The 25,953-nt window shown below is 39.0% G+C and overlaps 3 protein-coding genes across 10 annotated transcripts in view; 2 read left to right on the forward strand and 1 right to left on the reverse strand.

Annotated features, from left to right (window-relative positions):
• Window positions 1-621: 621 nt before the first annotated feature.
• LOC107717667 (chromobox protein homolog 6-like) lies at window positions 622-5,266 on the forward strand. Of its 3 annotated transcripts, none has more exons than XM_016524493.1 (6): window positions 622-779; window positions 1,384-1,427; window positions 2,252-2,317; window positions 2,676-2,742; window positions 2,907-3,833; window positions 4,318-5,266. In XM_016524493.1, exons 1-6 carry the CDS (start codon window positions 711-713, stop codon window positions 4,318-4,320), a joined length of 1,176 nt encoding a protein of 391 aa, XP_016379979.1. In that variant the 5' UTR covers window positions 622-710; the 3' UTR covers window positions 4,321-5,266. The 3 variants fall into 3 exon arrangements, with proteins under 3 accessions (XP_016379979.1, XP_016379980.1, XP_016379978.1); XM_016524494.1 differs by having other exon boundaries at window positions 2,907-3,809; XM_016524492.1 differs by having other exon boundaries at window positions 2,907-5,266.
• A 7,324-nt stretch (window positions 5,267-12,590) lies between these two features.
• Window positions 12,591-22,560, forward strand: LOC107717670 (GTP-binding protein 2-like). Of its 2 annotated transcripts, XM_016524501.1 has the most exons (12): window positions 12,591-12,980; window positions 13,741-13,767; window positions 13,860-14,044; window positions 14,154-14,259; window positions 15,360-15,557; window positions 15,655-15,829; window positions 17,056-17,275; window positions 17,508-17,643; window positions 17,735-17,793; window positions 19,370-19,541; window positions 19,643-19,807; window positions 20,874-22,560. In XM_016524501.1, exons 1-12 carry the CDS (start codon window positions 12,795-12,797, stop codon window positions 21,060-21,062), a joined length of 1,818 nt encoding a protein of 605 aa, XP_016379987.1. In that variant the 5' UTR covers window positions 12,591-12,794; the 3' UTR covers window positions 21,063-22,560. The 2 variants fall into 2 exon arrangements, with proteins under 2 accessions (XP_016379987.1, XP_016379988.1); XM_016524502.1 differs by lacking the exon at window positions 13,741-13,767.
• A 1,035-nt stretch (window positions 22,561-23,595) lies between these two features.
• Window positions 23,596-25,953, reverse strand: part of tp53bp2b (tumor protein p53 binding protein, 2b) — a 28,911-nt gene continuing 26,553 nt past the window's right edge. For all 5 annotated transcript variants that reach the window (XM_016524499.1, XM_016524496.1, XM_016524497.1 and 2 more), the window contains 3 exons: window positions 25,739-25,905; window positions 24,262-24,461; window positions 23,596-24,178 (listed from right to left, as the gene is read on the reverse strand). In XM_016524499.1, coding sequence (XP_016379985.1) covers window positions 24,137-24,178; window positions 24,262-24,461; window positions 25,739-25,905 — 409 coding nt within the window. In that variant the 3' untranslated portion in view covers window positions 23,596-24,136. The remainder of the gene's footprint in view (window positions 24,179-24,261; window positions 24,462-25,738; window positions 25,906-25,953) is intronic.

The following is a 25,953-nucleotide window of genomic DNA, read 5'->3' on the forward strand; positions in this document are numbered from 1 at the left end:
TTTCTAGCTAATCAGAGAACTAAGATGCATGAACATATTTACAAATGATTATAACTTCGGTAATGATCAATTATAACCCAACAGACAAGAAAAGGTTCATCATTTTGGACGTTTCTGTTGCTATTGTTCTCATTTCGTTGTAACTGGGAAATATTCATTCATTAAAACAGAAACATTTTCGTGGCGTTGCAACCAGAACATGTGTGTAACTTGCACTACTTTTTTCTTTTTCTACTACCAAGGCAAGTTGACCCAGAGCACGTGACAGCGCGGATTTTTTTATTTTTTATTTTTTATTGCAGTAAACAACAAGGATTACATTACGTACAAAACAAACAGTATAAAACAGTACGTACAAAACATACAAAATACCAATCAATAATATAGCGCGGAGTTTGTTGCTGTCACAGATTTGTAAAGTGTACTCACTGCCCACACTCCAGTCCAGTAGGTGGCGGTAAATGCACCTTTCAGTTGGTTTGCCAACCGCCAATAAAATTTAAAGAAGAAGAAGAAGAAGAAAAGTAATACAAAATCAAGCTTTGCGCATTTGCTGTGGTGCATTTAGATCTTCTCCGGTGGCTTCATTACAAGTTGAAATGGGAGAATTGCCTCTAGAACACCAGAAGAAGAAGAAGAAGAAGAAGAAAAGTGTACTCCGTACTGTGGAGCCGCGAGACAGAGCCGTCTGGAGCGCACACACCGAAAAGATGGAGCTGTCGGCGGTAGGAGAGCGGGTTTTCGCCGCGGAAGCCATCCTGAAAAGCCGCGTTAGGAAAGTGAGTAAGGAAGAACGGGGTTTAGCGGGTTTGGGGATGTTTTTCACGATGTACAGAGAGAGGGTCGTTTTTCGTTTGTCTCGCGATGCGGAGCTTCAAGGCGCCTGCAATGACAAGAGGGGGAGGCCTACTTGCAGTTGTTTCCCGATTTAGCGACCCAATACATTTACTTGCATTGTCAGATTGGAAATAACAAGTCGAATGTGGGACATTTGGATATGCAACTTGAGATTTATGTTGTAAAATTGGGTTGTGCTGTGCTGGGAACTGACAGCAGCCCGCTGAAAGAGCAGCAAGGAGGAGGCTAAAAAGGGACAAAGTGTCTGGCATGAGTCCATAACAAAATCAATGCATGCTGGCCGACATAAGATTCAAAGATCTCAACGATGCACGAGGGTCGAGTAGTTTCAGTACTGCACGGTGTCGTGCCACATGGTTTAAGGTGTTAGATGCACTGTATTAGTGGATATTTGGGTAAACACACTTTACTGAGCCCCAAAAATAAAATAAATGGGCATGAGGTTTGAAGTAGAGCACGTGTTGCTCATGCATGGTTTAATTCGTGTTAAATAAAGAACATTTTATGCTGTTTTTCTCTTTGCAGGGTCGAATCGAGTACCTGCTTAAATGGAAAGGTTGGGCACTAAAGTAAGTGTGTAAAATATAAATATCGCAATGGGTGTATTTTTATATTGTGCTGTTTATTTCAGTGTCGTACACTGTTTTCTAACTTTTTCTGTAGTTTGAGTGGAAAGGGACTTCATTTGGTTTCACTTAGGTCTGTTTCACAGTTTGTGCACAAGTAGTGTGTAAAGCGTAACACAGCTGCAGCTCCATAAGCTCTAAAATAAAGTGATCTGTGTGTTACTGCTTTGAATAAATCCTTCAATAACTGCCACGAATTCTAAAATGGTTATACAATTTATTTTAAACTTGATTGTCAAATCTAATTTACATAAGGATCAGTTTCCATCCAAATAGTAAGTAAATGACAACAAATGGACTCAAACCAGAGCTATAAACTGTTTACATTATGTGAATTCATTCTGATTTACTGAATCGAAAGTGTTTGTGTGCCGATTCCTGCGTGTCACTTTAGCGTGCATTGTGAAACAGGCCTTATCATTGCAGAAGTGCATTGTGGGTAGCTGAAAGGTCAAGCAGTGTTGTGACTTGACATACTACTAACTACATTTCTAAAACTATTTGCAATTACATGTTTGATTTGTTGTTATGCCTGCAGTTTTGATGAACTGATTTGAGTTTATATGGACAGTTTTAAAAATTGACGCTTTTATTTGTATTTGTCACATCATGGGACTAATTAAATGAACTGTAAAAATACAGCATATATAAATATATCACTTTTTAAACTGATAGTACTAAAACCTTGATGGGGGGGAAAAGAAAAAAGTTGATATTTCTTAAATACCTGTTACCATTTAAAAGATTTTAAATGTTTTGCAATGTAGACACAGCACATGGGAACCAGAGGGGAACATCTTGGATGATCGACTCATCACGGCCTTTGAGAAAAAGTAAGTATCACTTAAAGACTTAACTCTTAACTTTATTTCTATATGAAGTTAGAAAAATGTAGAGAACAAAAATATTTATTCCTCATAAAGTATGTATATAGATGCCCAACAGTTCATGTTTTCAATGTAAGAGCCAGGAAAAGATTGTTTACGTTTATTCTTTTTTCCTCGCTTGATTTATTTTTGCAGCTTTATGCTGCCAGTTTGACTGGAAACTAGCCTCTCTGGTGGATTTTTAAACAAAGATGACTTGCATTATGCTTCAAAGCCTTGCATTTGGATTGTTATGGTTTGGGCTTGACACTAAAGTGATGTCATATTTTCCTTGGCTTAAATGGTGCTGTCCTACAATTCATAGGGAGCGGGAGCAGGAACTTTACGGCCCAAAGAAACGTGGACCTAAACCGAAAAACTTTGTACTAAAGGTTGGAAGTTTCTTAAAATGTTCTTTGAAATGAATCTAATCCATTTTCAAATGTTTAAACATTTTAATACATTTAGTACATGTTGAGTGTTTCATAACATATAAATAAACTTTTAGTCTGATGTTTTAGTACCTCCCAGTCATATTTGCTCTCCACCTATCTAGGCACGGGCACAGGCGGGTGATAAACCTCGGAGCTCAAATACCCAACGCACTCCACCTCGCACCACTGCGAAGCCTCCCGCCTCTTCCTCTTCTGCAAGTGCAGCTCCTCCTCAGCCTTCATCATCCTCTTCCTACAACACTGCTCCAACCCCCAGAGTGCACTCTCTCGCCGCTGCCCATAAACTGAAGAAAGACATCCATCGTTGTCATAGGATGTCTCGGCGACCTTTGCCACGACCCGACCCCCTAGGTGACCCCACGGGAACCACATCCTCATCCCGTCCTCCCATCTCTCCGTTCTCTGAAACTGTCCGCATCCTCAACCGCAGGGTCAAACCGCGGGAGGTTAAGCGAGGACGCATAATCTTGAACCTGAAGGTCATTGACAAATCCCAAATCCCATCCCGGAATCGCATCATTGGGAAAAAGCATGGGGACATGCCTTACAGGCCTTTCCAGCATCCTATGAAGATGCTGGGCCTCCCGATGTATGGCCAACCATTCGGGCTTAACCCCTGTGGGTCAATGTCCTCCATGGCCAATGAAGGATCCAACACCGGAGTCAATCGGAGAGGCGGAGGCTGCTGTGATAGCCATTCCTCTGCAAATGCGCAGAAGTTTCAATATCAGCCTCCACCTTCTCCATCCAGCTCCAGTGGGTCTAACAACAGCTCCCCTTCACCTCAGAAACAAGTGACTCAACCTGAAGCTCCAACTAAATTGGACTCTGCAGCCTCATCACGTTCCCGAGATGCCTCCCAACCTCACCCAAAGTCCAGCTCTGCGCCATTCCTCCCTTCCTCACCCTCCTATTCGTCCTCCTCTCTTGAAGGCGAAAATCAGGGCTCTCCGAATCTCGTCACTTCTCGGGGCGGAAAACGGAAACTTCGACATCGAACCCAGGTGGGTCGAGCTTCGGTCTGCCAGGTTAGTGACCGCAATACTGCCCCACTTCCTGAGGAAAACAGGGTGCCAAAAGAGGGGGATCCCGATTGGCACCCTGAAATGGCACCCAGCTGTGCCAATGTAGTCGTGACTGACGTCACTACAAACCTTCTCACAGTCACCATCAAGGAATTCTGCCATTCGGGAGCTGGTTCTGAACCCTCCTCCCCTTGCCAAGCTGACAAACCACCCTGTCCCACCACAGCTGCCTCTTGAAAGTTCCCCCTAAATGTCTCCAATAAAAATATCTGCCCACTAAACACCAAGAGAACTTGCCATAATGAAATTCACGCACCCTAAATTAGTTGCCGTTAATGAAATTAAAATGTATTTTTTGGGTGAAATTAAGATATATTGAAATAATATTTAAAGGCAGAGGTGCTTTCCTTGACCTGTAATTTTTAAACAACATGTTATGATGGTTTTGTAGTACTTCATGCTTTTTTCCCCCTCTTTTTTTCCCCAGTGATCCTGTCTTTCCACAGCCTTTTTTCCCAAGTAATTGCACCTTGTCTTGTCACCTCCAGTCTTGTAGAGACCACCATTCCCATATCTCCAGACCTAAAGCTCAGAATCCACCCAAGAAATGTTGATCTCAACAGCTTTTTTGGACTCGAGATGTTGCACCAAGACATTTGTAATCTTTTGAGGTCCATTTTCATTGGGATACCGAACACAGGATGCTTTGGAAGTTCTGCCATGAACTTATGAAGTAATGTCATACGCCCATTTAGGCATCCAACCCATGCATTGATCTCACCAACCTTTTCTCGTGCTAACGAAGAACTTTGCTGATGAAGAACCCAAGTCATTGTGAAGCTCGCTGTATCACACGGGCATAGACATGACTATTTATATGCACCAAGCTGCATATACAGTTAAGTTATTTCCTTCTGCTTGAAACTGACTCAAGTGTGAATGCTGAGGACTGCATCTGTAGTGTGGTACTGTACGTTAAACCTTCCACATACTCAACTATCTATCTATATATCTATCTATCAGCTAGCTAGCAGGAAATATTGGTATTCCCATTATTTAAACAAAAGTGGTTTCTGTGCATCCCTAGTAGATACACCACTTGCTGTCAGTTGTAGTTAAACATTAAAAGAATAGTTCATACAAAAATGTGCATTGTTTTAGAATTTTCATTCATTTACTCACCATCATGTTGTTGCAAACCTGTACGATTTGTGGTATGTTTGCCAGAATGTTCCATACTATGAAAGTGAATGGGGACCGGAGGCTGTAAATCTCTAAAAAAGACAAATGACTTGTGCACTGTATTCCAAGATGCATAAAGCCATTCTATTGCTACCTGTGAGGAATGGGATGAAAAAAGTTGGCTTGCCAGCCTTGGCCACCATTCACTTTCATTGTAGGGAAAAGAGCAGCTTGAACATTCTGACGAATAACTCCTTTTTATGTTTTACTGAAGAAATGTTTCAGAATGCATGAAGGTGAGTACATGACGACAGTTTTGCATGAATGTCATTTTAATATTTAACATTTTACTGAAAGCTAAATGTTTTAGTTGCTGCATGGTGTAATTTTATTATTTTAGAATTTATTAAAAAGAAGTTGTGGGACGCTTTTCGCTTAGGCATTTTTGAGCAGTCCAGCAAGCAATATTATAACCTGCCACATCAGGCCTGAAGAAACAGGCTAACACACAGTTTATGGCAGCTAACCTGGTTGTACTGAAGGATGATAAAATGTCAGACTCCACCGGAGGACAAAGGCAAACCTCATTATAAGATTTAATTATAGAACACAATTAAGTTCCACTTGTAGTCATACAGTCGTCCTCTAATGTAGCATTTATTACTCTTATCACTGTGCCTTTACGGAGAAATTAAAACCTTACAACATTTTTTATGACTTTAAGCGTTTCCCCAAATTATTTACAAATATTGACAATTTTTAAATCTTTTCATATTTTTAGTATGTGTGTGTGTGTATTCTTTTAATAACTTTTTAGTTTACCGGCTTCCAAACATTAATGTGAACTTATCTACTCTAACACGAAGTTCTTTAAAAGCTTTCTTGTTTATCATAGTCATACGTTTATCCCAGGTCTGAAATAATTCATGTTCTGAACATATCCCTGGTGCTGCCCCACGTAGAGCGCCACGTGTGGTGCATCTGTACAATAATATCTAATATTGAAGCATGTGTTGCCTGTAGCTGCTCTGTTTGACCCCATGATGTTGTTTTCCTTTGCCTACAGTACAAATTGTTCCACATACAAACAGTCAAGTCCTTGTTTACCGTTATATCCTTAATGTTAGAAAAAAAAAAAATAGATGTCACTATGGTGTGAAACAATGCAAGATGGTTTCTCCTAAAGAGGTAGCTTAGCACTATGATATTATGTGGCCTACATTTCATTCATTAGGCCTTGTATTTTATAGGATGTAGCCACCAGGGACCATCACTGCACAGACAAGAAGCGATTATGTTTATAAGGTAAGGATGAAGGTATACTGGAGGTTACATCCTCAAATTTCAGTGTCTGATGTGTTTTTTTGTTCATTTTAAGATGAATTATTAATTTTACCGTGCCGTAGAAACGAATGATACGTGCTGCCTTTATTTTATAGCCATTGTTGTTCAATTTTACTAGTCTGCTTTGGGTTTGAGAGAATGTAGAACCCAAAAAAAAACAGAACTAAGTGTGATTTATATGAGTTATTTCTTTGGTAATGTGTAAGGTTAATGCCATTGAAGAAGCTGATTATGATAATGAACTTATGACATTGTAATGGATGCATGATTTGAGAACCCTAATTGTACAGGTCATTTAAATGTCATAATGTTGTTGTTGCTTTGTGTTTTTCTTGAAAGAGGCTTTTAATAAAATCACTTTAAAGACACTGTCTCTTTGGTACCCATTTAATTCTGCTGTTATAACTTTCTATAGGACGGAGACTAGTTTGATTCATGAAATATTCCATACGTAATGTGTTTGTTGCTTTGTGTGTTTCTTGAAAGAGGCTTTTAATAAAATCACGTTAAAGACACTGTCATTGCAACCCATTTTATTATACTGTTATAATGACTGTTCTTTTGTTGGTGCCTTTTTGCACTTTTACATCTTTACAGTGTCTGTGCCTATACTTTCATTGTGTGGAACAGTGCAGCATGAACATTATGCTTAACATCTCCTTTTGTGTTTTTACGGAAGAGGGTCACACACGAAGGTGAAAGATGATGGCAATTTTCATTTTTAAGTGAACTATGGCTTTAACATCAATGATAAACAACTTATCTTTTGTTTTTTTATTTCTGCTAGAGGGCGCTGTACAGTTCAAATGTTAATTTGAGAACTTTCTTGCAAGCAAATTATCAATTGCTGACAACAATAGTTTGAGCAATAGTAATAATGATGTTTACTTAACTAGGCTCTGTGAGCTGGTTTTAAACACTAGACTAGTACGCAAGGTTTTCTGTCTGTGTACCTCTGCTCTCTTGTGGGCTAATAATAGCTAACGTTGCTATTATTATACTTCATACTTATGGCTAGGTATTTGCATGTAAACGCATGAGCACAGCTGTAAAAAAAATAGATGGATGGCCTGATGGTTGCATAGGCAGATAGAGTGAGATAGGCTATATATTGAGATAGACAGACAGACAGACAGACAGACAGATAGATAGATTGACGGATATATAGACAGACAGACAGACAGACGATAGATAGATAGATAGATAGATACTGTAGATGATAGATACTATCTATCGTCTGTCTATCTATCCGTCTGTCTGTCTATAGAGTTAGGCTATATATTGAGACAGACAGATAGATTGATTGATTGACGGATAGATAGATTGATGGATAGACAGATAGATTGATTGACGGATAGATAGATTGATGGATAGACAGAGATAGACAGATACAGATAGATAGATAGATTGATTGATTGACGGATAGATAGATTGATGGATAGACAGACAGATGATAGATAGATAGATAGAGACAGATAGATGCAGACAGACAGATAGATGGATAGATAGATGCAGACAGACGGATAGATAGATAGATGGATAGATAGATGCAGACAGACGGATAGATAGATAGATGGATAGATAGATGCAGACAGACGGATAGATAGATAGATGGATAGATAGATGCAGACAGACGGATAGATAGATAGATGGATAGATAGATGCAGACAGACGGATAGATAGATAGATGGATAGATAGATGCAGACAGACGGATAGATAGATAGATGGATAGATAGATGCAGACAGACGGATAGATAGATAGATGGATAGATAGATGCAGACAGACGGATAGATAGATAGATGGATAGATAGATGCAGACAGACGGATAGATAGATAGATGGATAGATAGATGCAGACAGACGGATAGATAGATAGATGGATAGATAGATGCAGACAGACGGATAGATAGATAGATGGATAGATAGATGCAGACAGACGGATAGATAGATAGATGGATAGATAGATGCAGACAGACGGATAGATAGATAGATGGATAGATAGATGCAGACAGACGGATAGATAGATAGATGGATAGATAGATGCAGACAGACGGATAGATAGATAGATGGATAGATAGATGCAGACAGACGGATAGATAGATAGATGGATAGATAGATGCAGACAGACGGATAGATAGATAGATGGATAGATAGATGCAGACAGACGGATAGATAGATAGATGGATAGATAGATGCAGACAGACGGATAGATAGATAGATGGATAGATAGATGCAGACAGACGGATAGATAGATAGATGGATAGATAGATGCAGACAGACGGATAGATAGATAGATGGATAGATAGATGCAGACAGACGGATAGATAGATAGATGGATAGATAGATGCAGACAGACGGATAGATAGATAGATGGATAGATAGATGCAGACAGACGGATAGATAGATAGATGGATAGATAGATGCAGACAGACGGATAGATAGATAGATGGATAGATAGATGCAGACAGACGGATAGATAGATAGATGGATAGATAGATGCAGACAGACGGATAGATAGATAGATGGATAGATAGATGCAGACAGACGGATAGATAGATAGATGGATAGATAGATGCAGACAGACGGATAGATAGATAGATGGATAGATAGATGCAGACAGACGGATAGATAGATAGATGGATAGATAGATGCAGACAGACGGATAGATAGATAGATGGATAGATAGATGCAGACAGACGGATAGATAGATAGATGGATAGATAGATGCAGACAGACGGATAGATAGATAGATGGATAGATAGATGCAGACAGACGGATAGATAGATAGATGGATAGATAGATGCAGACAGACGGATAGATAGATAGATGGATAGATAGATGCAGACAGACGGATAGATAGATAGATGGATAGATAGATGCAGACAGACGGATAGATAGATAGATGGATAGATAGATGCAGACAGACGGATAGATAGATAGATGGATAGATAGATGCAGACAGACGGATAGATAGATAGATGGATAGATAGATGCAGACAGACGGATAGATAGATAGATGGATAGATAGATGCAGACAGACGGATAGATAGATAGATGGATAGATAGATGCAGACAGACGGATAGATAGATAGATGGATAGATAGATGCAGACAGACGGATAGATAGATAGATGGATAGATAGATGCAGACAGACGGATAGATAGATAGATGGATAGATAGATGCAGACAGACGGATAGATAGATAGATGGATAGATAGATGCAGACAGACGGATAGATAGATAGATGGATAGATAGATGCAGACAGACGGATAGATAGATAGATGGATAGATAGATGCAGACAGACGGATAGATAGATAGATGGATAGATAGATGCAGACAGACGGATAGATAGATAGATGGATAGATAGATGCAGACAGACGGATAGATAGATAGATGGATAGATAGATGCAGACAGACGGATAGATAGATAGATGGATAGATAGATGCAGACAGACGGATAGATAGATAGATGGATAGATAGATGCAGACAGACGGATAGATAGATAGATGGATAGATAGATGCAGACAGACGGATAGATAGATAGATGGATAGATAGATGCAGACAGACGGATAGATAGATAGATGGATAGATAGATGCAGACAGACGGATAGATAGATAGATGGATAGATAGATGCAGACAGACGGATAGATAGATAGATGGATAGATAGATGCAGACAGACGGATAGATAGATAGATGGATAGATAGATGCAGACAGACGGATAGATAGATAGATGGATAGATAGATGCAGACAGACGGATAGATAGATAGATGGATAGATAGATGCAGACAGACGGATAGATAGATAGATGGATAGATAGATGCAGACAGACGGATAGATAGATAGATGGATAGATAGATGCAGACAGACGGATAGATAGATAGATGGATAGATAGATGCAGACAGACGGATAGATAGATAGATGGATAGATAGATGCAGACAGACGGATAGATAGATAGATGGATAGATAGATGCAGACAGACGGATAGATAGATAGATGGATAGATAGATGCAGACAGACGGATAGATAGATAGATGGATAGATAGATGCAGACAGACGGATAGATAGATAGATGGATAGATAGATGCAGACAGACGGATAGATAGATAGATGGATAGATAGATGCAGACAGACGGATAGATAGATAGATGGATAGATAGATGCAGACAGACGGATAGATAGATAGATGGATAGATAGATGCAGACAGACGGATAGATAGATAGATGGATAGATAGATGCAGACAGACGGATAGATAGATAGATGGATAGATAGATGCAGACAGACGGATAGATAGATAGATGGATAGATAGATGCAGACAGACGGATAGATAGATAGATGGATAGATAGATGCAGACAGACGGATAGATAGATAGATGGATAGATAGATGCAGACAGACGGATAGATAGATAGATGGATAGATAGATGCAGACAGACGGATAGATAGATAGATGGATAGATAGATGCAGACAGACGGATAGATAGATAGATGGATAGATAGATGCAGACAGACGGATAGATAGATAGATGGATAGATAGATGCAGACAGACGGATAGATAGATAGATGGATAGATAGATGCAGACAGACGGATAGATAGATAGATGGATAGATAGATGCAGACAGACGGATAGATAGATAGATGGATAGATAGATGCAGACAGACGGATAGATAGATAGATGGATAGATAGATGCAGACAGACGGATAGATAGATAGATGGATAGATAGATGCAGACAGACGGATAGATAGATAGATGGATAGATAGATGCAGACAGACGGATAGATAGATAGATGGATAGATAGATGCAGACAGACGGATAGATAGATAGATGGATAGATAGATGCAGACAGACGGATAGATAGATAGATGGATAGATAGATGCAGACAGACGGATAGATAGATAGATGGATAGATAGATGCAGACAGACGGATAGATAGATAGATGGATAGATAGATGCAGACAGACGGATAGATAGATAGATGGATAGATAGATGCAGACAGACGGATAGATAGATAGATGGATAGATAGATGCAGACAGACGGATAGATAGATAGATGGATAGATAGATGCAGACAGACGGATAGATAGATAGATGGATAGATAGATGCAGACAGACGGATAGATAGATAGATGGATAGATAGATGCAGACAGACGGATAGATAGATAGATGGATAGATAGATGCAGACAGACGGATAGATAGATAGATGGATAGATAGATGCAGACAGACGGATAGATAGATAGATGGATAGATAGATGCAGACAGACGGATAGATAGATAGATGGATAGATAGATGCAGACAGACGGATAGATAGATAGATGGATAGATAGATGCAGACAGACGGATAGATAGATAGATGGATAGATAGATGCAGACAGACGGATAGATAGATAGATGGATAGATAGATGCAGACAGACGGATAGATAGATAGATGGATAGATAGATGCAGACAGACGGATAGATAGATAGATGGATAGATAGATGCAGACAGACGGATAGATAGATAGATGGATAGATAGATGCAGACAGACGGATAGATAGATAGATGGATAGATAGATGCAGACAGACGGATAGATAGATAGATGGATAGATAGATGCAGACAGACGGATAGATAGATAGATGGATAGATAGATGCAGACAGACGGATAGATAGATAGATGGATAGATAGATGCAGACAGACGGATAGATAGATAGATGGATAGATAGATGCAGACAGACGGATAGATAGATAGATGGATAGATAGATGCAGACAGACGGATAGATAGATAGATGGATAGATAGATGCAGACAGACGGATAGATAGATAGATGGATAGATAGATGCAGACAGACGGATAGATAGATAGATGGATAGATAGATGCAGACAGACGGATAGATAGATAGATGGATAGATAGATGCAGACAGACGGATAGATAGATAGATGGATAGATAGATGCAGACAGACGGATAGATAGATAGATGGATAGATAGATGCAGACAGACGGATAGATAGATAGATGGATAGATAGATGCAGACAGACGGATAGATAGATAGATGGATAGATAGATGCAGACAGACGGATAGATAGATAGATGGATAGATAGATGCAGACAGACGGATAGATAGATAGATGGATGGATACAGACAGACAGATATATAGACAGATAGATAGAGACAGACAGACAGACAGACAGATAGATAGATGGTGTTTGACAGATTAAACAGAGGGATGACGAATGGTTGACGAGTATTGGAGGCGGGCTTTACTGAGGAGGATGTAGCTGCGGTCATGGCTGCCAGACCGCGAATCTCAGTGCAATAATAAAGAAATGCATAGTCCCTGTTTGTAACAGAGAAGTGCATTTTTAGGATACACATGTTTACAATTTTAGTTTAAAACCGTAGATTTGTATCTCCTTTATATGCGAGCGGGTTATGGATGTGCAGGTTGCAAACCATTGCAGCATCAAGTCTGCAGCGAAAGCGAGCGTCCCGCAGAATGCAGCTGAATGCGGGATCGACAACACAGCAAAGAAGAAATCCCGCTCGAGGAGAGGCAGGAGAGGCAAGCGACGGAGGGGCAAGAAGGCCAACGAGCCTCCGCCGTTTCTACCACCGGAGGTAACTAAATACAGATATTGGCGGATGCTAACCATTAGCCAGCGGAGTTTATTCCCACTGTACTGTAGCCTTTATAAATAAACATAATGACAGCAACCGAATTTTGTGTGGAACCGTGTCCCTGTTCTGCATATTATATCTTAATATCGTTAATTAGAATATTAATAACACCGCAACTATGTGTTACAAAGCTGCTGGCGAAATTTTAGATACACAAAATTGGTAACCGCCGCCAAAATACCGTACAGTTATCGTTACCTACTGTAAAAATCATAAGAAATTATTACTACGTAACAATGTAAACAGTAGGCCTATGTCTTTCCTCATTTCGTTTTATTTTTGATGACAGGTGTCGAATACTAATTTACTGCAGTACTTGTATTACTACTAATTATACAATTTTAGTTACGTTACAGAGAAGGCCAAGACCAGAATGCGCACTTTTTTTTTAGGCGAAAACAGATTTTAAAAATACCCACTGTTCATGTTTTATGGTAGATAATAGTTGTTAAAAAAACATAAAATAAAAGTAACTACAAATGTGTTAATAAAAAAGCAAAAATAAGTTAGTAACATAATGCCAAATAAATAACATTTTACGTGGTTATTATTCATTTTCTAGTTCTTTTCGAGGTAGTGTTTTGTCCAGTAAAAGAATTATGTGCAAGGACTGATTTTTGCAAGGTTGATTATTTATTTAATTTAATTTAAGATTTTTATTTAATTGATTGTTATTTGCCCACATATCTTCATTTTGTAGGCTGAAGAGGGAAACATTGAATACAAGGTATGCAAACACCTGTGAAAATTGAAGTTCAACATTTTTTTACTGACATTTTTATGTATCTAATGGCATATTCATCCTCTTTCTTCACTCAGCTGAAGCTGGTAAACCCCACGCAGTATCGGTTCGAACATTTGGCCACGCAGTTGAAATGGCGACTGCAGGAGGGCCGCGGGGAGGCCGTGTATCAGATTGGGGTGGAGGATAACGGTCTGCTGGTTGGACTCACAGAAGAAGATATGAAAGCCTCGCTTAAGACTCTTCGCAGAATGGCTGAGAAGTATGTATTCAATTCATTGTGCAGTTAGTTTATTCTTTAATGTCAGTGTGTAAGAAGTGGCTTACAGGCGTGTTGTGTTGTCTTGGTAAGACTCTGTGACTCTGTGCAGGGTTGGAGCCGATATCACGCTCCTGAGAGAGAGGGAAGTGGACTGCGATAGAGCGCGACGGAAAATCGCTGAAGTTCTTGTGCGGAAAGTTCCAGATGACCAGCAGGTGAGCTTGTGATGCTTCAGTCAGTTTCCATTTAATTTCTATTGTTGAATTGTGGTTGTTGTGGTTTTAGTTATTGTATCAGTCATGGCACATTTTGTTATAGGATCTGTTTAGAAAACTTTTTGATGAAGATGTTTTAAATTTTTTGAATTATTTGTTTATTTATTTCTTTGTTAAAAAAGCTTATATTCTTGCGAACAACTATTACTGGAATAAAATATATATTATTATTATTTATTTTAAAAATACTAAACTAAACTTTTTAAAATATTAAATATAAAACATACAAAAAGTTTTTAAATGATTATATAATTTGCCTTTTTTATTTTATTTTTTATTATTATTTTTTGGTATTTACGAAAAAGGTCTTGTAAAAAGGATTAAAAAAAACTTGTAAAAAAAACTTAGAATAAACTAGGAATCATTGGAATAAAAATATATTTTATTACTATTTCTTAAAACATACAAAATAGAAAATTAAAACATTTTAAAAATACAAAAAAAAAGTTTTAAAATAATTATGGAGTTTGCCTACTTTTGAACATTTCAGAATGACATTTTTTGGAAAAGTTCTCATTAAAAGGCTTATATTCTTAAAAAATAACTTGATTTTTGGAATAAAATTATCTTTTATTATTATTATTTTTAAAAATAAAATAGTACATGATTATTAAAATATAAAATATTTGTCAAATAATTGATTCAAATAAATACATAATTTTGGCATTATATTTATAACAACTTTTTCCCACCAGTTAAAAACCAGTGGGTATAAATAACTCACAGGAAGCTGTTTAGTTGTCCTGTTGAGAAGAAAGTCATAAAAAATGAAATCATCACAACATTGACCACAGTAGACTCTCTAAATTTCTTAAAATATATCCAATAATTTTGCCCTTTTTTTAGGCTAAATATAATATTTGTTACTTATTCATGGTTGTTATACAGCCATTTGTAAAGTAATACAATTGCAATTTTTCAAAATCGATTTTTAAAAGATTTTCTTTTTTATCATCACAGCCATCCTTATTTGTCATTGACCCACTAAACTAATAATGTATTAAGTACTGTCACTGTGATTTCTGTGTTTGTGTGTGTAGTTCCTGGATCTCCGTGTGGCTGTTCTGGGTAACGTGGACTCAGGGAAGTCAACTCTGCTGGGGGTGCTGACTCAGGGCGAGCTGGATAACGGACGGGGCAGGGCCAGGCTCAACCTCTTCAGACACCTGCATGAGATTCAAACCGGACGGACGTCCAGCATCAGTTTTGAGATCCTGGGATTTAACAGCAAAGGAGAGGTGAGACAAATATTCAGGAATTTAAACCAACAACCTCCTGCTTACTAGCATATAAGCATGTTGCTTTGAGAAATACTGGTCTTTTTCATTGTTTTAGGTTGTAAACTACAGTGACTCCCGTACAGCAGAGGAGATCTGTGAGAGCTCTTCTAAGATGATCACTTTTATTGACCTGGCTGGTCATTATAAGTACTTGAAGACCACTATATTTGGCCTGACAAGCTACTGCCCAGACTTTGCCATGCTGGTGGTGGGAGCCAATACTGGCATTGGTTTGTATTTATGCATATATATTTATATTGCTCTATAAGTTGTAAAAGTGATTTAAGAGTAATGAGCAAGCCATAAAAACTTGGAACTAAAGCTGGCCGATATGTTAAATATTTACAATAAATTCAGTATTTTACACTATTTAAAATATTTACACCACTGTTCAAAGGTTTGGAGTCTGTAAAATTGTTAAAATATTTTTTAAAGAAGTCTCTTATGCTCACCAAGGCTGTATTTGTTTGTTTAGAAATACAGTAAAAACTGTAATATTGTGAAATATTACAATAAAAAAAAAAAAAAAAACAGTTTTCTATTTGAATATATTTCCAAATGTAGTTTATTCCTGTGATGCAAATCTGAATTTTCAACCAGAATTTTTACTCCAGTGTCACATGATCCTTCAGAAATCATTCCAATATGCTGATTTGGTGAAAAGAAACATTTCTCATTATTATCAATGTTGAAAACAGTTGTGCTGCTTGATATTTTTGAGGAAATCATGACACATTTTTCAGAATTATTTAGGATAGAAAGTTCAAAAGAACTGCATTTGTTTGAAATCGAAATCTTTTGAAATATTATAAATGTCTTTACTGTGACTGTTCATCAATTTAATTAGAGATGCACCGATTGCAATATTCTTGGCCGATTCCGATTTCCGATTTTTTCGTTAGTGTGATCTGCCGATACCGATTTTTGCCGATTCCAATTTTCTTTCTAAGAACTATAATTGACAGCATATACAAACAAAAATCTACTTTTCTTCAACGCAAAGTTTTATTTTCATAAAAAAACACAAGTAAAAAGTCAGTAATAAAATAAGAACAAATAAAAAAAATTGCAAACAACAGCACAAGAATGCGTGGCTGACGTTATTGCCTGTGCCGCTGGTAACAAAACGGATAATCGGGAAGAAGTGAGACTGACCGACCGATCACCGATCCGGGCCGATCATGAGGAAAATCGGCCGATTCCGATCCCTGGCCGATCGATCGGTGCATCTCTAAATTTAATGCATCCTTGCTGAATACAAGTATTAAATTTTTTCAAAAACCATATAATCTTATTGAGCCCCAAACTTTTAAACGGTAGTGCATATTTCTATATTATTTTTTAAATCAAATTATAAATCATTAATCAAAACCACCCAGATCACCCAACCCTACTTTTAACAAATTTTGTGTCATAACATATTATACGTTATTCCCACATTGTAAAATTCTCCCAGCTGGCACAACTAGAGAGCATCTGGGTCTGGCGATGGCACTGAAGGTGCCCATATTCATTGTGGTGAGTAAGGTGGACCTCTGTGGTAAAAGCACAGTGGAGAAAACGGTCCGTCACTTGGAGCGAGTGCTCAAACAGCCCGGCTGCAATAAGGTCCCAATGGTGGTGTCCAACCCTGATGATGCCGTCACGGCTGCACAGCAGTTTGCACAATCCTCCAGGTACATGTGTGTATGAGAATAGAGGGGTTATTATACACTTTACTGCATTTTTTTCCACCTGAAGTATTTTTGAGCCTCACAGTTAAACAGCCTGTTTTTGGTACTGTACCTTTAAGACTTAAATATGTAACTTGCTCTAAAAATACCCTACAAAGTACCTTACCGCTGATAGCTGTTCAAGACTAGTTTGTACAGTATGCGTGTGTGTAATGATGCATCGCTCTCCCTACAGTGTGACGCCCATCTTCACCCTCTCCAGTGTGTCTGGGGAGAATCTGAACCTTCTGAAGGTATTTTTCAACATTCTTCCTCCTCTGAGCAACAGTAAGGAGCAAGAGGAGCTCATGCAGCAGCTCACGGAGTTCCAGGTACAAACACACTCTTACCAACGCGTACATATCTTGTCTTAATTCTAAGATATTCCAAGATATTTGATGTCAAATTGATGTGTTCTTAAAGGTGGATGAGATTTACAGTGTTCCTGATGTAGGAACAGTAGTTGGTGGAACACTGTACAGGTCAGTTCACATCCGTTATGTCAATCTTGTCTGTTCATCTGTCTAATAACTGCCTATCGTCCACCTAGCAATGCACTAGCAACCACTCTTTTTGCTTGTAGTAAGTATATATATATATATATATATACTACAAGAAAAAAGAAAAAACATGGTTACTATAGTTATACCATGGTAACCAAAAATTAACTATGGTTTTGTTACACTAAACATAGTTTAACGATGGTATTTGTAGTAAAACTGTGGTTATACAAATGGTAATCAATACACCAAAAAACATGGTCATTACACTTTCATAATAATAAAAATAAATAAAACCATGTTTAATTTTTTATAAGGCACAAATAAATACCCTAGCAACCATTCAGAACACCTTAGTAATTCCTTAGCATCCTAGCAACATCTTAGCAACCACCTAGATCACTCTAGCAACAACAAAGTAACATACTTGCAACTACTCGGAACACTTTAGCTTTGTAAACCTTCTTAGCAAACCCCATAGCAATGCACTCTCAAACGTTCGGAACACCTGGGCAATGCCCTAGCAACACCTTAGAAACCACTCACTCTTCCAATTGTCTCTCAAATGCTCAGAACACCTGGGCAACGCCCTAGCAACACCTTAGAAACCACTCTTCCAATTGTCTCTCAAATGCTCAGAACACCTGGGCAACGCCCTAGCAATGCCTTAGAAACCACCCACCCTTCCAACTGTCTCTCAAACGCTCAAAACACCTAGGCAACGCCCTAGCAACTCCTTAGAAACCACCCACTCTTCCAACTGTCTCGCAAACGCTCTGAGCACCTAGGCAAAGCCCTAGCAACGCCTTAGAAACCACCCACTGTTCCAAATACCTCTCAAATGCTCAGAACACCTGGGCAATGCCCTAGCAACTCCTTAGAAACCACCCACTCTTCTAACTGTCTCTCCAATGCTCGAAACACCTAGGCAACGCCCTAGCAACTCCTTAGAAACCACCCACTCTTCCAACTGTCTCTCAAACGCTCTGAACACCTGGGCAACGCCTTAGAAACCACCCACTCTTCCAACTGTCTCTCAAACGCTCGGAACACCTAGGTAACGCACTAGTAACGCCTTAGAAACCATTCACTCTTCCAACTGTCTCTGAAACGCTCAAAACACCTAGGCAACACCCTAACAACACTTTAGAATCCTCTCACTCTTCCAACTGTCTTATAACGTTCTCACAACCACCTAAAACACCCTAGTGACTGCTTATCAATGCCCTAGCAACCACTCAGAACAACCTATCAAACCGTAGCAACTCAGAGCAATGTTTTAGCATTGTAGAATCTGATGTCCACACACATTTCAATGCCTTGCGAAATCTTCATGTGGAAGTCTTTCACCCTCTTATGGAATCCCTGATCTCCCAGTTTCCAGTTTGAAATGACCTGATTTTACCAGCAAAAATCTGTTAAATGATGGTTAATGTGACCAATCCTTGAGGCCTATATAACCTTCACACTTCAAGGCTTTTTCAAGCCAATCAATGTTCAGTTTGTCTTGATGAACTTTCCTTTTCTAGTTCATAATTGACTTTCTATTCACACACAGTGGTGTGTGTCGTGAAGGAGACCGGCTGGTTGTGGGTCCCACCGATGATGGGCGGTTCCTAAGGTTGAAGGTGTGCAGTATCCACAGGAATCGCTCCGGCTGCCGTGTGCTAAGAGCCGGACAGGCCGCCACACTTGCACTTGGGAACTTTGATCGCTCATTACTACGAAAGGTCTGATCTCAAAACGAGACCAAGAGGAGAAAAGACTAAATAAAGTCCTTATGTAGATATATCTTTGTGATGTCTTTGATCTTGAGTGTTTGTGTTTTTAGGGCATGGTCATGGTGAGTCCCAAAATGAACCCTACAATTTGCTGGCAGTTTGAGGCCGCCATAGTCCTGCTGTTCCACGCCAAGACTTTCCGCCGTGGTTTCCAAGTCACAGTGCACGTGGGGAATGTAAGGCAGACCGCCACGGTGGAGTGTCTCCTTGGAAAGGTGTAGGTTTTTTAAACTTCCTGACATATAGGAATCAAGTCTTTATAAACAAACTTGACGTACTTTCTTCTGTAGAACACAATGTTCTGAGAAGTGTTACCCCTAAAAATAAAGTTCTTTATTGTCATCTTTGGTTCCATGAAGAACCTTAAATATCCATGGAATCTTTCCATTGCACAAAAGGTTCTTTATAGTGGAAAAAGTTTCTTCATATTATCAAAAAGTTCTTTAACTTTAAAGGGATAGTTCACCCAATAATGAAAATTCTGTCATTAATTACTCACCCTCATGTCGTTCCAACCCGGCAAGACCTTCATTCAACTTTAGAAGTTTTCTGACCCTCCATAGACCGCAACAGAACCACGATCAAGGCCCAGAAAGGTAGTAAGGACATTGTTAAAATAGTCCATGTAACATCAGTGGTTAAACCTTAACTTTACAAAGCTACAAGAATACTTTTTGTGCGCAAAGAAAACAAAAATGACTTTATTCAAAATTCTTCTCTTCCATGTCACTGTCTGCCGCCATTCATATGAGTATCATGACGCATGCGCTGCACCTTGTTTACAAGCAGAGGAATGCACACGCATGCATTGTAGTACTCTCGTGAATGGTGGCGTACGGTGATGCGGAAGAGAAGAATTGTTGAATGAAGTCGTTATCTTTTCTTTGTGCACAAAAAGTATTCTCGTAGCTTCGGAAAAGTACGATTGAACCACTGATGTCACATGGACTTTTTAAACTATTTTAACAATGTCCTTAATACCTTTCTGGGCCTGGGAACGTTTCGGTTGCATTGCTGTCTATGCAGGGTCAGAAAGCTCTCAGATTTCATCAAAAATACCTTAAATTGTGGTCCGAAGATGAACAAACGTCTTACGGGTTTGGAACAACATGAGGGTGGGTAATTAATGACAGAATTTTCATTTTTGGGTGAACTAACCCAAATGGTTTTTTAACTAAATGTTCCATGAAAGGTTATTTGGGAAACAAAAATAATTCAATTTTGGAACCTTTATTTTGAAAAGTGTATCATCACAGAAACATGTGTGTGTTTGTCCTCTAGGAGGAGCTGCGGACAGGTGAGAGAGCCGTAGTGTGTTTCAGATTCTTAAAGCATCCTGAGTACTTGCGCGTGGGAGCCAAGCTGCTCTTCAGAGAGGGGGTGACCAAAGGCATCGGACACGTGACGCACCTCCTATCCTCAACCCAGAACCACGTGCCTGATCAGAACCGCAACCAGAACCACAGTTAGACACATCGGGAGTAACACCATTAATCAAAAGAGGACATTTGACTGCATCTGCAATCGTTTCCTGTCCTTGCCTTGAGTTTGCATCCCCTAGTTCAATCGTGCACCTTTCATTTCCACTCTGTAGATTTGCCTATATTAATTGCAGATTTGCCTGTGTGTAAATGCTCTTGGTTCCTGTGACATTTGGAGGGTTGATTAGAGTATATGTCTGCTAGGTGTAATGGAGCTTGGAAACCTCTCCTATTTTTGCACACGTGCGTGTTTCACATCTTAAGTTAAAGCTGTCTGACCTTGAGTGAAGCATTTGGGAGTCGCTAAGTTGGGTATCTGGAGCAGATTTCTGCAGGAATTCCTGCCTGCAGACTGCATTATAGATATGCGAACATAATCATAGCATCGGAAAATTCATTATTTCAGCTGTACTAACGTCTTCAGGTCCTCAGTGATATTAAATACATGACATTACCCCAGGAGATCTGACAACACTTTAGGTTTTTTTTTCTTTTTTTTCACAAAGTGTACACCTTGAGACATAGGTCTTCAACCTTGTTCCTGTAGACCAGAGGTCCTCAACTCTGGACCTCGAGATCCACTTTCCTGCAGAGTTTAGTGTTTGCGTATAGCCGAATACATAGCTTTTCAAAGTATACTCCATTTGATGGCCAGTTAGTGTAAGAAAAATTAAAGCCGCATATGCGAGTTGAGTGTACAGCATATGCACGGTTAGAAAAATCAGACTACGCACATACTATGCTGGTGACGAAATTTACGTCCACCGCACTGTCTGCAGTGCACACCCCAGTTTACACATAATAACCCAAGCTGAGCTAACCACTGTATGATTTCTACAGTCCTTTACGATTGTTGCCTGTCAGTTTGTATGATATACGTTGTATCTATGATTTGTCACAAAGGCTATTAGTCAGAATATGTGAACATGATACATTAAGCGAAATTGTCTTGAATGGAAGAACTGTAGCCGAAATCGTCGAGTAATGCGAGGCTGGCTGTAGTCACAAATGGAAACAAGATTGTGATGGACAAAAGTATATTCCCTTTAATACGTTGTAGTTTTACAGTTGTTCCATTATGATTGAACGAAATTGAAATTTCAAAAGTTGAAAATGTCTTTCCACAAATTTTTAGTGAACGAAAAACGGGGCGTAACATGTTAATGTTGAATGAAACATAAAATGCAAGACTTTAATTTAAATGAATCGGACAATCCACAAATTGTTTTGCAGAAGATTTACACATTAATTTTGTTTAAGGTTCATGAATAAATGACCTGTCTTGTTTTTGTTCACTTGTACCATTCGGTGCTTTTGTTGGTGTGATTGAATATCGCCCCCTATCTTCAGGACAGAAGAGGTAACCGAAAGGGAATTTTTGGAGCTCTAGGTTTGTAGGAACAGTCAGGCATGATTGATTTTTTTTTCACTAGCTTGATTACATTGTGCCTAATTTTAAATGTATTTACAGATGACACATATTGCACAATTGTTTGTAAGCAAATATAAGGTTTAGGCCATTTCCGATGGCTTACAGGGTTAACTGGGTTAAACTTATGGCAGCTTTGTGTGATGGGCATTTGTCTTGATCATGCACAGTCACCCAGATAACCATTGTGTTGTTGTGTGTCTCGTTCACTCCATTTCGAGATAATGTGCAATTGCAAAAATATTGAATGTACTGATCATAGATATAACTACCATTTGAAGTTACTAAACTAATGTGACGGCTAATGTATAAAAGCTCATTTCATTTAACAGTATTAAACATTGAGCGTCAGTAATGAAGCTTGAGCAGAACGCATTTACAAGTGTAAATAATTTGTAAAACCTTGATTTTACAGACATTTTTACGAAGAAATTCGTTCTGCTTTTGTTTTATAAATGAGGCCCAATTGCTTTCATAACTTCCGCTGTTGGTCAACAGTGCATGTTGTGCTTACACAAGTAATAATTAATATTGTCTGATGTGCAGCTGGTGGGCTTCATTTCATGTACTTCTGCAAAAAGTCTTCAAAAACCTAGAAACCAGACTAGTTAGCTATTGCTTTGCTATTAGTTCCGATGAAATAAAGAATCAAATGTTTTATTGTGGAAACCCTTTGTTGTTTGTAATTATTTAAGGACAGGAAATACAATAGTTTGTCATGGAAATTACAAGTTAAAAACAAGTAAAGCTCTTTTCAGCAGACTATATATATGATTATTTTAAGCTGTCCCACATTTGGGACAATTAAAAAAAGAACAGAAAATGGGTTTACAGTGCACTTGTAAGTCTATGGGGCAAGTGTATCTGCAGAAATGTGAAGCTTGTAATTTTATGGTACATAATATTTGTACATATTGTGCATAGATTACCTGGTTTGGTCTCGTGTCTATATTTTTGAAACAGTGTATTTTAATGTTTAAACTTGTTCCAGTGCCTTGTCGCATAGACTTCCATAGTAAATGTATTACCAGAAATGTTTTTTTGAACCAGAAACCAAATAGGGAAAAGGACAAAAACAGTGAGTCAAGAGTTTTGACAAGTTTTATTATGATACATGAAAGCTGTCTTTGCGCAATAAATTGTTAATTGTTCACAGAACACACTGTTGTAGTGTAGCAGCAAGCACCATAAGAATAGGTTTACGTAACATGGCATTATGAATAAAAGAAAAAAATATAATATAAAACTCTTATTTTCCTTCAAAAGATGAATGGTTTTTTGTTTTGCACTTTGCGAAACAAATCAGCATTTGTGAATACAGAAACTTTGTTCAAAAGGATGAAAAATTACATCACTAAATCTGACATCCTTCATATGAGATATAATACTTTCCTCTTTCACTTAACTATACATGCTTAAACCTGCTTCTGAAATGTGCATCCAAGTCTACCTCTTCTACCAAAGCTTTTAACCTTAAAAAACATGTATAACATACCAACATGAAACTATTCTTATTTTTTTCACCATTTAAATGTGATGCGTTCATCTTCAAAACGTCCTTTTGCTCTGCAGAATTAAGTGACTGTTGAAATGGTAGACAAAACTCCAGGCACATCAGCGCTGATTTGGAGAGTTTACGCAAGGCTCCTCTGTCTGGGCTTGATTCTGGGGTATAGCTACAGAAGAAAAACAAATATGAGCAATCTGTAGGAAAAAAAAAAAAAAAAGTCTGTAATTTCCCCAAAATGCATTTCCTCACCCCGAGGTGGTTGCGAGGTATGTAGCCCTCATTGTCGGCACATCTTGCCCACCACCACTCTGTTTCTTCACTGTCTTCTCTTCGTAGAACGGTCAGACAGTCTCCTTCCTCAAAGGACAATTCATCCGGGCTCTCAGCGTCATAGTCCCACAGGGCATAAACAACGCCCCTGTTCATGATGCCCATCTTCTCCTGCACACCTGTGAAAAAACATCTCAACGATATAATTTTATTGCGACAAGTTACCGGTTGAGCTACAAGAAGTCCTCTTTCGTAAAGTTTCATACGGGGCTTTCGCACCAGAGGAACCTATTCAGAACTATTGGTGCAAGTTCCCGCTTTTTGGCGTGTTCGCACTGCAGGAACTACGTACTTGGTTCTAGGAACTCTGTTTATAGGAACTAATTTAGCTCCTACTTCAAAGTAGGGTCTAAAACAGTTCTATGGGAACTAACAGTGACGTAAGTGTGCGCTGATTGTCCAAACGCATACGAAACACTGGCTATCCAGCATCTTTGAAAGCCATGTAAAAAAAGTGTTCTCCACGAACATGCAAAGCAGCGATTATGCATTTACCTGTTGTCTGCAGCACTGTGTTCTTTTCTCAGCATCGATATGTAACACTGCAAGTTGTCATAGGAGATTTAGTCAGATTTTTGTGCTCTACCCCGTCCACACGGAGACACGTTTAGCTGTATATGTAAAGATTTTGTATCGTATTGGCGTTTCGTCCAGACGGATCCGACGTTTTGGGAGAGTGAAACCGCTATTTTTTGAAACCTTGTCCCAGAGCGGATAAATCTGAAAACGACACCCTTGCATTTTCGTGTGGAAATATACAGCCAATCCGTATATTTCGTGAAACGATGACGTCATCAGCCCACGTCTCGCCCCTAGTCAGACACCGCTACGTCACGTAACGGCAACAACAACATGAGCAAACACTGAACGATTGTCTTTTTATTAATTAACATTAACACAGATTAATAAATGTAGTGTTCCATGTTCGTTTGTATACCGCGCCCAAGGTTTATGCTCATGCTCCAAGTCTTCTTCTCCATTTTTAGTGTATCTCTGTGGCAGAATTACAGCTCCACATACTGGTCTGGCATGTATACTGCATCGTTTTGTGTCGGTTTCATGGTTTCGTGTGTACACAGATATTTCTTGAGATAAGGAAAAAAAAGATCGGATAGGGAAAGCTCTGGCTTCGTGTGGACGTGGCCTAAATCTCGTAAGTTGTGTATTCCATCTCCGTTATCACGAAACCCGTGACACACATTAAAAACAGCTACGATCACAGCGTCCTCCATTCACCGGTTATTGATGTTTGTAAATGCCGCGGATAAAGACGTCGTGTCGGCCACTTCAGAGTTCCAGCTGCTGGTGCGAATGCAACCAGAAAAATAGGCCTGCTGGCTAGTTCCTAGAACTACGCGGTGCGAAAGCGCCTATAATGGGAGGACTGGTCTCTTACCATAGAGAAACTGCGAGCATTGGGCGTAACCTTCTTCCATCTCCTCGCACTTGTCAGCCGCCGTCTGCATATCGCTGTAGGTTGTGGCATATACGGCAGCTCCCGATTCCACCAGGAACTTACATACTTGCACGTTATTACAGGAAGCAGCGCAGTGCAGGGGAGTCCTAAGAGAGAGAAAGACATTTTATTTCATTGTATTAAATTATGGACAG

This window comes from Sinocyclocheilus rhinocerous, unplaced genomic scaffold (assembly GCF_001515625.1).
Source record: "Sinocyclocheilus rhinocerous isolate Xijiao unplaced genomic scaffold, SAMN03320098_v1.1 scaffold633, whole genome shotgun sequence".
NCBI lineage: Eukaryota > Metazoa > Chordata > Actinopteri > Cypriniformes > Cyprinidae > Sinocyclocheilus > Sinocyclocheilus rhinocerous.